This window comes from Littorina saxatilis, linkage group LG11 (assembly GCF_037325665.1).
Source record: "Littorina saxatilis isolate snail1 linkage group LG11, US_GU_Lsax_2.0, whole genome shotgun sequence".
Classification (NCBI taxonomy): Eukaryota; Metazoa; Mollusca; class Gastropoda; order Littorinimorpha; family Littorinidae; genus Littorina; species Littorina saxatilis.
In genome coordinates, this window is record NC_090255.1 from 33,244,744 (window position 1) to 33,259,743 (window position 15,000).

Sequence of the window (15,000 nt, forward strand, 5' to 3'; positions counted from 1 at the left end):
GCGTCAAGAAATCCTTGGCATAGAATTGTTCAGGAGAAAAACGTCACTAAAGCATCTTCTGACCCAACTAAGGCACACACAAAAAAAAGGTGTGGTTACGGTAACATAGCCCCCCAAAAAATAGGGTAGGTAGGTAGGCAATCACTTTTTTTTTTTTTAACTTTTTTTTCTAATGTGTACAAATTAAACCTACTTGACAGGGAAATAAGTGTGCGACACGGGCGCTTTCGCTTTCATTGCGTTTTTTGCACTCGTTTTTTTTTGTTTTTTTTTGACAAATGTAATAAAAAGTTATAGGATCGGCCCCTAAAATAGGGTAGGTCGGGTTACCGTAACCACACCTATTTTTTTTTTAGGCCTAAAGCATCTTCTAACCCAACTAAGGAAAGCCTTTAAAAAAAAAAAGCTAGTTGTTTTTGTTGAACCATTTCAACGCACCGTTTGGTTTTGTAACCCAATCAAACCACACTGGTCGAAATAGACGATCTTTGGACATAACTCTGTCGGGTTTATCTGGGTTGTGGAATAGTGAATACTCTTGCTTTTTACCGAGGCAAACGTTCCCACGTGACCAGTCACAGGCGACGTTGACAAGGAGCACGTGTGGACAGTTTGCCTCAACAAAAGCAGGCCTATTCACTCTTTTACAACCCATGCATCTATTGAAAGTTGAATGTTGCTGCTTCTGTTGCTGTATTATTGTCTTTAGTTGTTGCTATTGTTGTTGTTGTTACATTTCGTCAATTTGTACTAAATTTGTTAACACAGACCGGGAATTGAAACGAGGGGTGTTGCTTGAGTATGACTTTCTTTCACATGTTTTTGACGTTTGATAAATATAAGGTCGGGAGAACCCCAATGTTTCTCCCCAAATGACTTCTTTTATTTAATTAATGTTTTCAGGCCGATGACGACACTTACGTCATAATGGAGAATTTACGTTACTTCCTGTCATTCTTCGACACCAAGGAACCTTTCTTCACCGGCCGCCACTTTAAACCCGAGGTTAAACAGGTACGCAAAGGTGGTGGGGATTGTGGGAAATTTAAAAATGTTTTAATATGAATTTAATTTATTTATCTTTTTGTGAAGGGGTGCGAGGGCTCAAATAAGGGCTTGTATTATATTGCGGGGATATAGAGAATACTACATGGCTTGCTGTCTCGTACCAGATTTACACGAGTTGTTGTTTTAAATATTGAACTGCGAGCGAAAGCGCGCTGTTCACTATTTGAAAAAGCAACGAGTGTAAATCTGGTACGACACAGCAAGCTATGTAGTATTCTGTTTATCCTACATAATGTACTTACGTGTATTTTACTGAAAGTGTCCTGCAGTCGAGGCAGTTAATTGAAGACGCTTGTTTTGGAACCTCGATCTCTTCTGAAGCCTCGTGCAATCTATTACGTCAAAGTAAAGAAACGTCACTCTGAAAGTGTGGCGTGACGTGTTAGTTCTAAAAATTCATCGAGAGTAATTAGCGAGCGCAATTTTTTTCTTCTATAATGACGTTTGTCTCGGTGACTTTGGCATCATAAGCAGTGGAAAAACAGGTCCCAGCCAGACTTGCTTGACATGACCTCATTTACATGATATACACACGTGTGATTTGAACGATTATTATCTCAAGAGTGTCTCTCTCACGTATGTAGGATAAAACAGTATTTTACATATTTGCATGGTGATCGTTGTGCTCTCTGCGACGAAAGCGGGATGTTCTTCGTGCCACAAAAGCTCCGAACATGTTCAAGTGTGTGTGTGTGTGTGTGTGTGTGTGTGTGTGTGTGTGTGTGTGTGTGTGTGTGTGTGTGTGTACCCCCGTTTCCACAGGTTTGGTTGCCTAAATCACCATAAGGCAACCATCCACACGTGGATGGCAACCTAAACTCTGGATGGCAACCTAATTGTGTGGATGGTCGCTTCATTTAACACCGTTAAATTGACTTTTTTGACGGAAAGAATGTCATAACAATGTTCAAAATGACATTCTTTCCGTCCTCTATAGGCGACGAAATAGGTCAAATTTTGTGCATTTTTTAGTGCAAAATTCTTCGATGCCGGAGCGAGTACTGCACCCAGTGCTGTTGTAGTGCAAGTGCACTAGAAAGGCACTACACCCAGTGCCGCCTCTTAGGTAACCATCCACACTTTAGGTATGTGTGTGTGTGTGTGTGTGTGTGTGTGTGTTTTAATACAAGCGCTAAAACACACACACACACACACACACACACACACACACACACGTGCTGACAAGCCTGGCCATGAGAACTTCTCCGTAATACTATATTATGTTCTTTTCTATGCTTAGTAGCCGTTGCTTATTCTTCGTGTTATTCTTAACTTTATTTGTCGTCCATTATACACCAGGGTTTGAACTGCGGAGGGACAGGTTATGTGCTAAGCAAGTATCTGGCCGCACGAACGTCTCTCTAGCGTATTCTACTCAAGTCTTCGGAGCCATTGTGTATTCTTAGTGATAATCTTAACTTTTTACATTTAGTCAAGTTTTGAACAAATGTTTTAACATAGAGGGGGAATCGAGACGAGGGTCGTGGTGTATGTGTGTGTGTGAGTGTGTGTGTGTGTGTGTGTGTGTGTGTGTGTGTGTGTGTGTGTGTGTGTGTGTGTGTAGAGCGATTCAGACTAAACTACTGGACCGATCTTTATGAAATTTGACATGAGTGTTCCTGGGAATAATATCCCCGGACGTTTGTTTTTATTTTTTCGATAAATACCTTTCATGACGTCATATCCGGCTTTTTGTAAAAGTTGAAGCGGCACTGTCATACCCTAATTTTTCAATCAAATTGATTGAAATTTTGGCCAAGCAATCTTCGACAAAGACCGGACTTTGGTATTGCATTTCAGCTTGGTGGCTTAAAATAAAATTAATGAATTTGATCATTAAAAATCGGAAACTTGTCATTAACTTTTTTTTTTAAACGATCCAAAAACAATTTCATCTTATTCTTCGTCATTTTCTGATTCCAAAAACATATGCATATGTTATATTTGTATTACAAACAAGCTCTGAAAATTAAAAATATGAAATTATGATCAAAATTAATTGTCCGAAATCGATTTAGAAACAATTTCATCTTATTCTTTGTCGGTCCAAAAACATATAGATATGATATGTTTCGATTAAAAACAAACTCAGTACGCTAAAAAGAATAGAGACACAGAAAAGCGTGTTATCCTGCTCAGCGCGACCACTACCGCACAATTCTGGCTTGTCGATTTCACTGCCTTTGCCACGAGCGGTGGACTGACGAAACTACGAGTATGCGGTCTTGGTGAAAAAATGCAGTGCGTTCAGTTTCATTCTGTGAGTTCGACAGCTTGACTAAATGTTGTTATTTCGCCTTACACGTTTTGTTGGTGTCTTCCATCTGGGTTTTAACAGCGGAGGGGCAGGTAACTGGCTGAGCAAAGAAGTGCTGGCACGCCTGGCGGCGCGAATTTCTCTATTCTTCTTAAGTTTTCGGCGTCATTGTGTATTGTTCGTGATGATCTTAACTTTCTTGTCGTCCATCAGGGTTTTAACAGCGGAGGGGCAGGTTACTGGCTGAGCAAAGAAGTGCTGGCAATCCTGGCGGCGCGAATTTCTCTATTCTTCTTAAGTCTTCGGCGTCATTGTGTATTCTTAGTGATAATCTTAACTTTTTTGTGTCTTCCATCAGGGTTTAACAGCGGAGGGGCAGGTTACTGGCTGAGCAAATAAATGCTGGCACGCCTGGCGGCGCGAATTTCTCTATTCTTCTTAAGTTTTCGGCGTCATTGTGTATTGTTCGTGATGATCTTAACTTTCTTGTCGTCCATCAGGGTTTTAACAGCGGAGGGGCAGGCTACGTCCTCAGCAAAGAAGCCCTTGCACGTTTGGCCGCGCGGCCCAAAGACCCCCCGCTGTGCAAGGAAGACGGAAAGGGAGAGGACGTTGAGATCGCCCGTTGTCTGGAGAAGCTGGAGGTTCGAATCCTCAACTCCACAGACTCCAGAGGCAGGAGTCGCTTCCACACGCACGAGCCAGTGAAACACGTGATCAAAGGGGTTAGCTGGATGCACAATTACGATGCCAATGTCGTACGAGTGGTGAGTTGAGATCTATAGCCTGTTCTTGATAAAGCCCGAAGTCGACTTCGCGAAGACCCCGCGAAGTCTGTTAACCGAAAACTCAGTGCTGAAGCTTCGTGCGGCCAGCTTCGAGAAGTCTGTTCACCGAAAACTCAGTGCTGAAGCTTCGTGCGGCCAGCTTCGAGAAGTCTGTTCACCGAAAACTCAGTGCTGAAGCTTCGTGCGGCCAGCTTCGAGAAGTCTGTTAACCGAAAACTCAGTGCTGAAGCTTCGTGCGGCCAGCTTCGAGAAGTCTGTTAACCGAAAACTCAGTGCTGAAGCTTCGTGCGGCCAGCTTCGAGAAGTACACTTCGCGTAGTCGACTCCGCCGTATTAAGGACAGGCTTTAAACTACAGTTTGTTTGTTACACCCCCGGTATAGGGGTGTGTATAGGTTTCACTCGATGTGTTTGTTTGTTTGTGTGTTTGTTTGTTTGTGTGTTTGTTTGTGTTCGCAAGTAGATCTCAAGAATGAACGGACCGATCGTCACCAAACTTGGTGAACAGGTTCTAGACATTCCTGAGACGGTCCTTACAAAAATTAGGACCAGTCAAACACACGGTTAGGGAGTTATTGGTGGATTTTGGTTTTTTGGGGGGATCAACTACGGCATAACTCTTCCTTATCTTCTCCATGTTTTCAGCGTTTACCTCCCTTCCTTCGTATGGTGCACTACAGTAGGAGGGGGCATCTTCGGATATTCCCGGCGTTCTGTTACTATTTTTAGAAGGTCACCGCAGTGTCCAGAACGTCAATTGGACCCGTAAATTATCCTCACTGTAAAAGTGCAAAGGTCGAATCAATTTATAGCCACGCGAAAAATACACTGTCATCTATCTCTCTATATATACGGCTTCTCTGTGTTTGTGTGTGTGTGTGTGTGTGTGTGTGTGTGTGTGTGAGTCTCTCTCTATGTGGGCAACACCTGTGAATTGTTCAGTTCTGTTTGTGATGTGGTCTGGCGGCTTTTGTGTATTTGTATGCACTGGCCTTTCTTTGAGAAGCCACAACAGTTCAAAAGGGCTTAGAGATAAACTCTAAATTGCTCAATCCTGAGCAGTGAGAATGGTTATTTCCCTTTGACCAACGGGGGTGTTTTTCCTATTGGAGGAATTTCTTGTTTTGTTTGCTTAACGCCCAGCCGACCACGTAGGGCCATATCAGGGCGGTGCTGCTTTGACATATAACGTGCGCCACACACAAGACAGAAGTCGCAGCACAGGCTTCATGTCTCACCCAGTCACATTATTCTGACACCGGACCAACCAGTCCTAGCACTAACCCCATAATGCCAGACGCCAGGCGGAGCAGCCACTAGATTGCCAATTTTAAAGTCTTAGGTATGACCCGGCCGGGGTTCGAACCCACGACCTCCCGATCACGGGGCGGACGCCTTACCACTAGGCCAACCGTGCCGGTTTTAAACTACAGTCGAACCTGCGCTTTCGGCCACCTCTTAATAGCGACCACCCGGTCGTTACGGACACTCCCAAAGGGTCCCTTCTTACGAGCATTTCTTTATATACTGTTCAAAAAAAGAAACGCATAGCTTGTAATATTTGGTTAATTTAGTTATATGGCTACAAGGATATCCACCAAACTGCAGAAAATGTTTATCTGGTCGTCGACCTTTCGTCCATTGCCACAAGTGAGCTCTGCACGTGACGCATGCGTTATCAGTGGCTACAATGTCAAAATTGCTCATTTGGCATGACCACTCGTCATGCTTCAGTGTAATCTCGTGAAACTCGGGGAATATTGAGCTCTCACCATGTCTTCCAAAACCCATAAAAGCGGATTGTTCGCCACAAAGAAATCAGACGACAATTCAGCGACGAAAGATGGCCCGATTGAGCAGAGAAGACCGCCAAATTGCATTGGGTCGTTTACAAGCAGGCCAAAGTCAAAGTGCAATCGCCAGGCACTTCCACGTGTCCCAGAGCACCATCAGTAGACTGTGGGTCAGGTTTCAAGCCACTGGCTCCGTTGCTGACTTGCCACGAGCGGGAAGACCAAGGGCGACAACTGCTGCTCACGACCGCTTCATACGGCTCCGCCACCTCCGGAATTGTTTCCTGTCGGCCTCATCTTCTGTCCAGGCTCTCCCCGGGCCACACCGATTATCGGACCAGACCGTGCGGAACCGCCTGCATGAAGCTGGTTTGAGAGCTCGCAGACCTCACAGAGGAGCTGTCCTCACCCGCCGCCATCGCCAGAACCGAGTGCAGTGGGGCAACCAGCACCTTCGCTGGACCGTCCGGAATCACTGGAGACACGTGTGGTTCAGCGACGAGTCCTACTTCCTGCTCCAGCGACATGATGGTCGGAGGAGGGTCTACCGGAGAGTAAACGAACGTTACGCGCCCAACTGTGTGGATGAGGCACCCGTTCATGGTGGTGGAGGCGTCATGGTGTGGGGGGCGATCAATACCGCTGGAAGGAGCAGCCTGGTGCACGTCCAAGGGCGCATAACTGCCCAGCGATACGTGGAGGAAATTCTGCGCCCACACGCCCTTCCTCTTCTGGCTGACCAGGATGCCATATTCCAGCAGGACAACGCTCGCCCGCACACAGCACGACTCACCACCCAGTTCCTCACCGACCACCATGTCCAGGTGCTTCCCTGGCCATCCATGTCGCCAGACATGAACCCGATAGAACACCTCTGGGATGAATTGGACAGACGTGTGCGCAGGCGAGAAGAAGCGCCGGCAAATCACCGCGATCTATTGCAGGCACTTCAGGAGGAGTGGGACACCATCCCACAGCAAGATATCCGGCATCTGATCCAGTCCATGCCCAGAAGGTGCCGGGCAGTTGTTGCTGCTCAAGGCAGTCACACCCCCTACTGACTTGACAGCCTCGGCACCCAATCGCATTGATTGACTGATTGATTTGAAGATGCAAATGAACTGTGTGTGCATTCAACTGTGTCCATACCAAATTTCAAACAAATAATCTAAATATTGGATTTTCTGTTAATTTTTTCGAAAAATAAAACAAATTTGGCAAGTAGCAACTATGCGTTTCTTTTTTTGAACAGTATATGATTCACCTTTCCTTAGCAAGCACCTGTCTACCACGACCAGTTTTGATCGGTCCCTTAATGGGGGTGGTTGCTAAAGACAGGTTCGACTGTACCACTGAGTATATTTAAAGACTGATATTTTCCTTGTCGAGTAAGCCTTTTTTATTTATTTGTTTATATATGCTATTCATGTGCATGGATCGATGTAGTTTTGCGTTAGTAGTTGCCGATTACAACGACAAAAGCCCAGGATCAGATGGGTACACTGCGGAATTCTTTAAGTTTTTCTATTCTGACTTAGGAAAGTTTATGTTACGGTCTATAAATTGTGGATTTGAGAAAGGAGAAATGTCAGTGACTCAGAGACAGGGCGTTATAGTATGTATTCCAAAGGAAGGAAAAAATAAAACACTTTTGAAAAATTGGAGACCAATTACTCTGTTAAATACGGTCTATAAGATTGCATCAACGTGCATTGCAGAACGGTTTAAACGTGTTTTGCCAAACTTGATTCATGATGATCAAAAAGGCTTCTTGAAAGGAAGATATATTGGTGAAAACGTCAGATTAATATATGATACCCTGTTCTACTCAAATAAACATAATATACCTGGCCTACTTTTGATGGTCGACTTTGAAAAGGCTTTCGACAGTGTTGCCTGGTCATTTATTGAAAAATCTTTGAGCAAATTTAACTTTGGAAATGACATGAAACGATGGATTTTTACTTTTTATTGCAACATTAAGTCCTGTGTTTCAGTCAATGGTCGGTATTCAGCATGGTTTAATGTAGGTCGAGGCACCCGGCAAGGGGATCCGCTGTCACCTTATTTATTTTTGATTTGTGCTGAAATATTGTCTCTTATGGTACGCCAGAACAAAAAGATTGGTGGTATGAATATTCTTGGTGAAAATATTTTATTGTCACAATTCGCCGATGATACCAGTCTGTTTCTTGATGGTACAGAGCAATCTTTTTGCGAAAGTATAAAAGTGTTACAACATTTTGCATCACTGTCAGGTCTGAGAATGAACTATGATAAAACAATTGTAGTTTGGTTATGTTACGAAGCGGTTTACTCGTATCTGGGGTAATGTGTATTGTTGTAAATAGAATAGACTATAGCGATGGTCAGACATTGGAAAGGGCTATAGGCTGCATACCGTCGCGTTGACCGCAGTTGAACCTTTGTGTAACTGACAAGGTTTTTCACGTGCAAGTAATGCAGGCGACAGCTCACTGGCAATGTCATAGCAAGAACGACTTTGTAAAATCAGTCGCCGTCAAGGAGCCAAGCTCGACTCATGTTTTTCGTAACACGTTAGCAGACGGGCTCCTGTTTTAGGTATCTGACTGAAGAAGGATGAAGACTGACGAACTTTCCCTATCAGTCTACGTGATATCTTCCATTTTCATATTCATGCCAGGCCGGCGACTGTACTAAATGTTGGCTTTACACTCTTTTGAGTGTTTCCAACTGGAGGGTTTCATCGACGGAGGCTGAACTGAACCAGTCAACTGCGGCTTGATGTACATGACCATGGCATGGAGAGCTGGCAGGGTTCTACAGTTAGCCGCCGAGACGAACTGGAAGGATCAAGGACTACGTCAAGCAATGGTCGCGGTGTCGTGAGGACTGGTGCATCCTTGTCAGTCGTCTGAAGGACTTACAGCCATACCAACATCTTGAAAGCCGAAAGATGGCAGTAGGGTAACGTACAGTAGAATACCTATTCGTCTTACCTGTTAAGCTGCTTTGTTTGAGCCAAAAGGTGTCTGCGTCTTGGACTGTAGAGTTTCTTGCGGTGTTGTCGGCCTAGGGTACTGGTCGAAGCCGGAAATGATTTTGTGATGTAAAAAGCTTTGTAAACTAATAATAATTAGTCTTGGCAGTGTCAAGATCCATTTAACACCAGGTTTTTGCGTGTGGGAGTGCGTGTGCGCTTGTGCCTTGTAAGCTACGGTAGCGGACAACTATTCAGATTACATTCAAGTCTGTAAACAAATACTAAATTTATAGAGTTGTGTAGAGGCATTTATGATTGTCTAAAAACCGGGCTATACCACTCCATAACAAATGGCGCCCAATAAGGGACGTGCCTTGAGATAGAAAACAATACTGCTAAAGGGTCAAACAAACAAACACTATTGGGATCGGTATTTACCGGCAGCTTTGTTCGCTTACCGGGAAATTCCGCAAACAGCAACCGGTTACTCACCGTTTGAGTTGATGTTTGGTAGAACACCGAGAGGTCCGTCGTGCGTTCTATTTGAAACATGGACAGGTTCGGATGGTTCAAGCGAGCCAAAGATTGTTCATCAGTTTGTCACTGATTTGAAAGAGACCTTGAGTGAGATGATGGCTTTGGCGCAGGAGAATTTAATCGATTCTGCAGGAAAAGCTAAAGGTCGCTATGACAAGAGAAGCAAGCCCAGGTCACTTGTTGTTGGAGATGAGGTTCTCGTCTTGTTGCCTTCGGACAATTCTAAGCTTCTTTTGAAATGGAAAGGGCCTTTCAAAGTAGTGCAGAAGAAGGGGGTTTGTGATTACGTCATAGAACTAGCAAGGGGGCAGGAGAAGATGTTCCACATCAACATGCTCAAGAAGTATGAAAGGCGAGCACAGGGAGATAAGCAGAATAGCACTGCAGTTTCAGTGATCATGGGATCAGTGTTAGAGCCTGACGAGGATGTGCAGAACATTGACGTTCGTGTGGTACCCACTATGCAGACAGAGACTGTAGAGGATGTTCATTACAACCCTGACTTAGAACCAGAGAGACTTGAGCAAGTGAAGTCAGTGATCAACAAGCATGCGAAGATTATGACTGATTTGCCAGGTACAGTTCATACTATACAGCACTCAGTTCGTAACGGTGACATCGTTGTCAATCAGAGACAGTATCCCATGCCGTTCGATACAGAGAAAGTCATCGAGGATGAGGTGAAGAAGATGCTAGATTTGGGGATCATAGAACCATCACAGTCTCCATACAGTTCGCCGATTGTTTTGGTGAAGAAGCCTGATGGATCGGTTCGCTTTTGCATAGACTTTCGTGGCCTTAACAAGGTCACTATCTTTGATTCAGAACCGATACCAGACCCGGAAAGTTTGTTTGTGAGTTTGAGGGACAAAAACTTTTTCACCAAAATAGATCTTGCGAAGGGGTATTGGCAAATTCCTTTAGACCCCCAGGACAAGCACAAGACTAGTTTCCGTACATCCCAAGGCCTTTTCCAATTTTTGAAAATGCCGTTTGGATTGGCCACAGCTCCAAGTTCCTTTGCGCGTATGATGAGACAGCTGAAACTAGCAGAATGTGGGAGCGTCAGCTTCTTTGACGACATTCTGGTGTCAAGCGTAGGCTGGGAGGAACACCTGAAGTCGCTAGACAAGCTTTTGACGAGGCTAGGTGAGTTTGGCTTGACTGCAAGACCAACGAAGGTGGAAGTAGGCTTCCAAGAGATCGAGTTCCTAGGTCACATGATAGGGATGGGAAAGATGAGGCCTGTGGACAAGAAGGTCACCAAGATCTTGAAGCTAGAGACACCTAGAACAAAGAGACAGGTGCGGGCGTTGGTGGGACTTGCAGGGTACTATAGAAGGTACATTCCAGGTTTCAGTCAGCTCATGGTTCCTTTGACTGAACTCACAAAGAAAAACAAACCAGCAAAGGTCCAGTGGACTGACCAGTGTGAGACAGCATTTCAGACCGTCAAACAGAGATTGTCAGAACAGCCTGCGGTAGCTCTTCCTGACTTTGACAGACCGTTCACGGTCAGAACAGATGCGTCAGGAACAGGCATTGCTGGGGTGTTGATGCAAACAGATGATGAAGGTCATATCCACCCAGTGATGTACGCTAGCAGGAAACTCTTGGACAGAGAAACAAGGTACTCAGCGATAGAACGGGAATGTCTAGCTTTGGTATGGGCGATAGATAAGTTCTCACGCTATCTGACAGGCAGGTACTTTGTCGTAGAGACTGACCACAGACCGTTGACGTATTTGCAACGCAGCAAGACCACAAACAGTAGGTTGATGAGGTGGGCGTTGGCGTTGCAGGAATACCAGTTCTCGGTCATGCCAATCTGTGGTACTGACAATCTGGAGGCAGACATCTTGTCTAGACTGGGTTGAGGATGATTGTTGTCGCTTGCTGTTTCATTCATGATATTGTTTTGTACACAGCTTCTGAACATGACCCCTGTATATAATTCTTTTGACTTTTTGGATAATCTCTGATCGAGATTCAGAAAATTTCATCGTTTTATCAACAATTCATTTTCTTTTGAGGAAAGGGGGTGATGTTACGAAGCGGTTTACTCGTATCTGGGGTAATGTGTATTGTTGTAAATAGAATAGACTATAGCGATGGTCAGACATTGGAAAGGGCTATAGGCTGCATACCGTCGCGTTGACCGCAGTTGAACCTTTGTGTAACTGACAAGGTTTTTCACGTGCAAGTAATGCAGGCGACAGCTCACTGGCAATGTCATAGCAAGAACGACTTTGTAAAATCAGTCGCCGTCAAGGAGCCAAGCTCGACTCATGTTTTTCGTAACACGTTAGCAGACGGGCTCCTGTTTTAGGTATCTGACTGAAGAAGGATGAAGACTGACGAACTTTCCCTATCAGTCTACGTGATATCTTCCATTTTCATATTCATGCCAGGCCGGCGACTGTACTAAATGTTGGCTTTACACTCTTTTGAGTGTTCCAACTGGGGGGTTTTCATCGACGGAGGCTGAACTGAACCAGTCAACTGCGGCTTGATGTACATGACCATGGCATGGAGAGCTGGCAGGGTTCTACAGTTAGCCGCCGAGACGAACTGGAAGGATCAAGGACTACGTCAAGCAATGGTCGCGGTGTCGTGAGGACTGGTGCATCCTTGTCAGTCGTCTGAAGGACTTACAGCCATACCAACATCTTGAAAGCCGAAAGATGGCAGTAGGGTAACGTACAGTAGAATACCTATTCGTCTTACCTGTTAAGCTGCTTTGTTTGAGCCAAAAGGTGTCTGCGTCTTGGACTGTAGAGTTTCTTGCGGTGTTGTCGGCCTAGGGTACTGGTCGAAGCCGGAAATGATTTTGTGATGTAAAAAGCTTTGTAAACTAATAATAATTAGTCTTGGCAGTGTCAAGATCCATTTAACACCAGGTTTTTGCGTGTGGGAGTGCGTGTGCGCTTGTGCCTTGTAAGCTACGGTAGCGGACAACTATTCAGATTACATTCAAGTCTGTAAACAAATACTAAATTTATAGAGTTGTGTAGAGGCATTTATGATTGTCTAAAAACCGGGCTATACCACTCCATAACAGGTTAGGACCTCTAAAGTTTTGCAAAAGAAGATTTTTGCCTGATATGAATTTTACCTGGAACCCGGATAATTTTAGAGCACTTGGCGTTATTTTTTCGGTGAATGTATCCGAGGTTGTTTTTCTTAACTATAGAAATAAGTTAAAGGAAATTCAAAAACTTCTGAATTCATGGACCAGAAGGAACCTGACACCCTTTGGTAAAATAACAGTCCTAAAAACCTTGGCTATTTCCAAATTGACACATTTGTTTACTAATTTACCTGATCCAGACGAACAGTTTATGATGGAGTTAAATAATATTTTTTTCAAATTTCTTTGGGATGGAAAAAGAGATAAAATTAAAAGAACTACGGTTACCCAACCCTATGAAGATGGAGGATTAAAGATGATTGACGTGAAAAGTTTTCTGTCATCTCTAAAAATTGTTTGGTTAAAAAGAGTTGATGGTCTTACTGGATTAATATCAAGACTATTGTTTAAAGCATGTCCATCTGTTACAACAATTAATATGAGAGGAGAGGAATTTGCAAATGTTTTGATGCAGAGAATGGAAAACCCATTTTGGACCAATGTTTTTAAACATTATAAGAAACTACATGGAAAATGTGACCCTATAACCTTTAACGATTTTGTATCAGAATGTTTACATTATAATGTTAATATTCGGAGAGATAAAAAGACAGTGTACATTCAAAATTGGATCGACAATGGAATAGCTCAGATTGGTCATATTTTGGGACAAAATGGATACTTATCCTATAATGCGTTTAAAATCAAATATCCAAATGTGCGAGGCGATTTTGTATTGTATCAAGGTGTAATCCAGGCTGTTAAGAAATATCAGAGAAAAATCGGCTTAGAATTTGATAAACATTTTATTATGACAGAGCCCATTGTGTGGAAATGTATTTGTAAAGGTAAGACACAACTTATTTACAAAAAACTGATTGAACATACTACGGTCCCAAAATGTATCGAAAAATGGTCTGAATCTTTAGACTGTTTGTTAGATAAGAAGGCTATTTTTCAACATGTTTTTAAAACAACAAATGACACTTGTCTGAGATGGTTCCAGTACCGATTATTGTACAGAATTTTGCCCACAGAAAGGTTTCTATTTTTGCGAAAAATTGTGGATACGTCATTGTGTACATTTTGTGGTAGAAATGAAGAAACCCTTTTACATATGTTTTGGGAGTGTGATAAAGTGCAGACTTTTTGGATAGAATTTGTAAATTGGCTAAAGGCGAACTGCACCCATTGCGACAATTTAAAACTGTCTAAAGAACTGGTTCTTCTTGGAGTGGCGAACAATGTAGTCACCGATAAAGCTTTTGATGTGTTATTAATCTGTGCCAAACACCATGTATATATTTCCAAAATGAACAAAAAGACCCCTCATTTTCAGACATTTAGTAGAAACTTTAAGCAAAGATTTATTTGTGAAAAGTATAACGCAGTTGTGAATAATACAGTAGATAAATTCTACAAGGATTGGCGCCTGTATATGCACGTTTTGATGTAACCCTTAGGTTGTTTCGTTCTTAAAACCTTTTGATAATGCGACCACCAAACCACTGAACATCCCCCCCTCCCCATTCCATCTTCCCACCCCATGTATGTTGTAATTGTCCAAGTGTGCTTTTCTGTTATATGATTCTGTCCTTTCGGTTAGGTGATGTCCTGTAATGTACAGCATATTCATGTAAAAAAAAAAAAATGCACAAAAAGAGAATTAAAAAAAATAAAAAAAAAGTAGTCGCCGATTTGCCGAAATGTTATTTAAATCGCCCAAAACTCTGTTGCAATTTTGGCAACACTTGTAAAAATGATCTAACGTTGGAAAAAAGGTGTGTCCAAAAAACTGTCAACAAATTTCGACAAATGCTGAAACTGTTTTGGCAATTTGGGCAAATGAGGCCAAAGAAAACAAACCCTATCAACATCCTTGTATGTGCGCGCGTGTGTGCGTACGTGCTTACGTGTGTTCATACGAGGATGCGTGTCTGCGCGCGCGCGCGTGCGTGTGTGTGTGTGTGTGTGTGTGTGTGTGTGTGTGTGCGTGCGAACTTGAATTCACACATTAACCTTTGCTTACGTGCACGTACGACTCACGTTTTATTTTTCATGTTCATTATGTGACTCTTTGCAATTTGTGTCCACAGGGCGAACACGCGATCAACGAGTTTCCTATCTCCTTTCACTACATCAACCCAGAGGAGATGCGAATGATGCACTTCTTTCTCTACCACATCAGACCTTACGGCATCAATCATAAATTTACATCAACCTGATGCAGTGGAACCTCCTCCTCCGAACGCGGCGTATGGCTGCCTAAATGGCGGGGTAAAAACGGTCATACACGTAAAAATCCACGCGAGCAAAAACACGAGTGTACGTGGGAGTTTCAGCCCACGAACGCAGAAGAAGAAGAAGAAGTGGAACCTTCCTTAGAAGGCCTTCACAAATCTTAGAAAATCAGGTCTTACAAGGAGCGAGTCTTAAAATGGCGACAACTTTACAAAGCTTACA

At 43.4% G+C, this 15,000-nt stretch overlaps 2 protein-coding genes across 8 annotated transcripts in view; one reads left to right on the forward strand and one right to left on the reverse strand.

The window, feature by feature from the left end:
- The window catches only part of LOC138980290 (tetratricopeptide repeat protein 38-like), a 203,106-nt gene that overhangs the window by 106,659 nt on the left and 81,447 nt on the right, over nucleotides 1-15,000 (reverse strand). The window lies entirely within an intron of this gene.
- LOC138980277 (glycoprotein-N-acetylgalactosamine 3-beta-galactosyltransferase 1-like) overlaps nucleotides 1-15,000 on the forward strand; it is a 20,588-nt gene that overhangs the window by 4,493 nt on the left and 1,095 nt on the right. For 6 of the 7 annotated variants that reach the window (XM_070353129.1, XM_070353134.1, XM_070353135.1 and 3 more), the window contains 3 exons: nucleotides 904-1,014; nucleotides 3,826-4,092; nucleotides 14,634-15,000. The exon at nucleotides 14,634-15,000 is cut by the window's right edge and continues 1,095 nt beyond it. In XM_070353129.1, the coding sequence (XP_070209230.1) occupies nucleotides 904-1,014; nucleotides 3,826-4,092; nucleotides 14,634-14,762 (507 nt within the window). In that variant the 3' untranslated portion in view covers nucleotides 14,763-15,000. Of the gene's footprint in view, nucleotides 1-903; nucleotides 1,015-3,825; nucleotides 4,093-8,570; nucleotides 9,054-14,633 lie in introns of those variants that run through there. The other variant, XM_070353136.1, reaches the window with a different exon arrangement.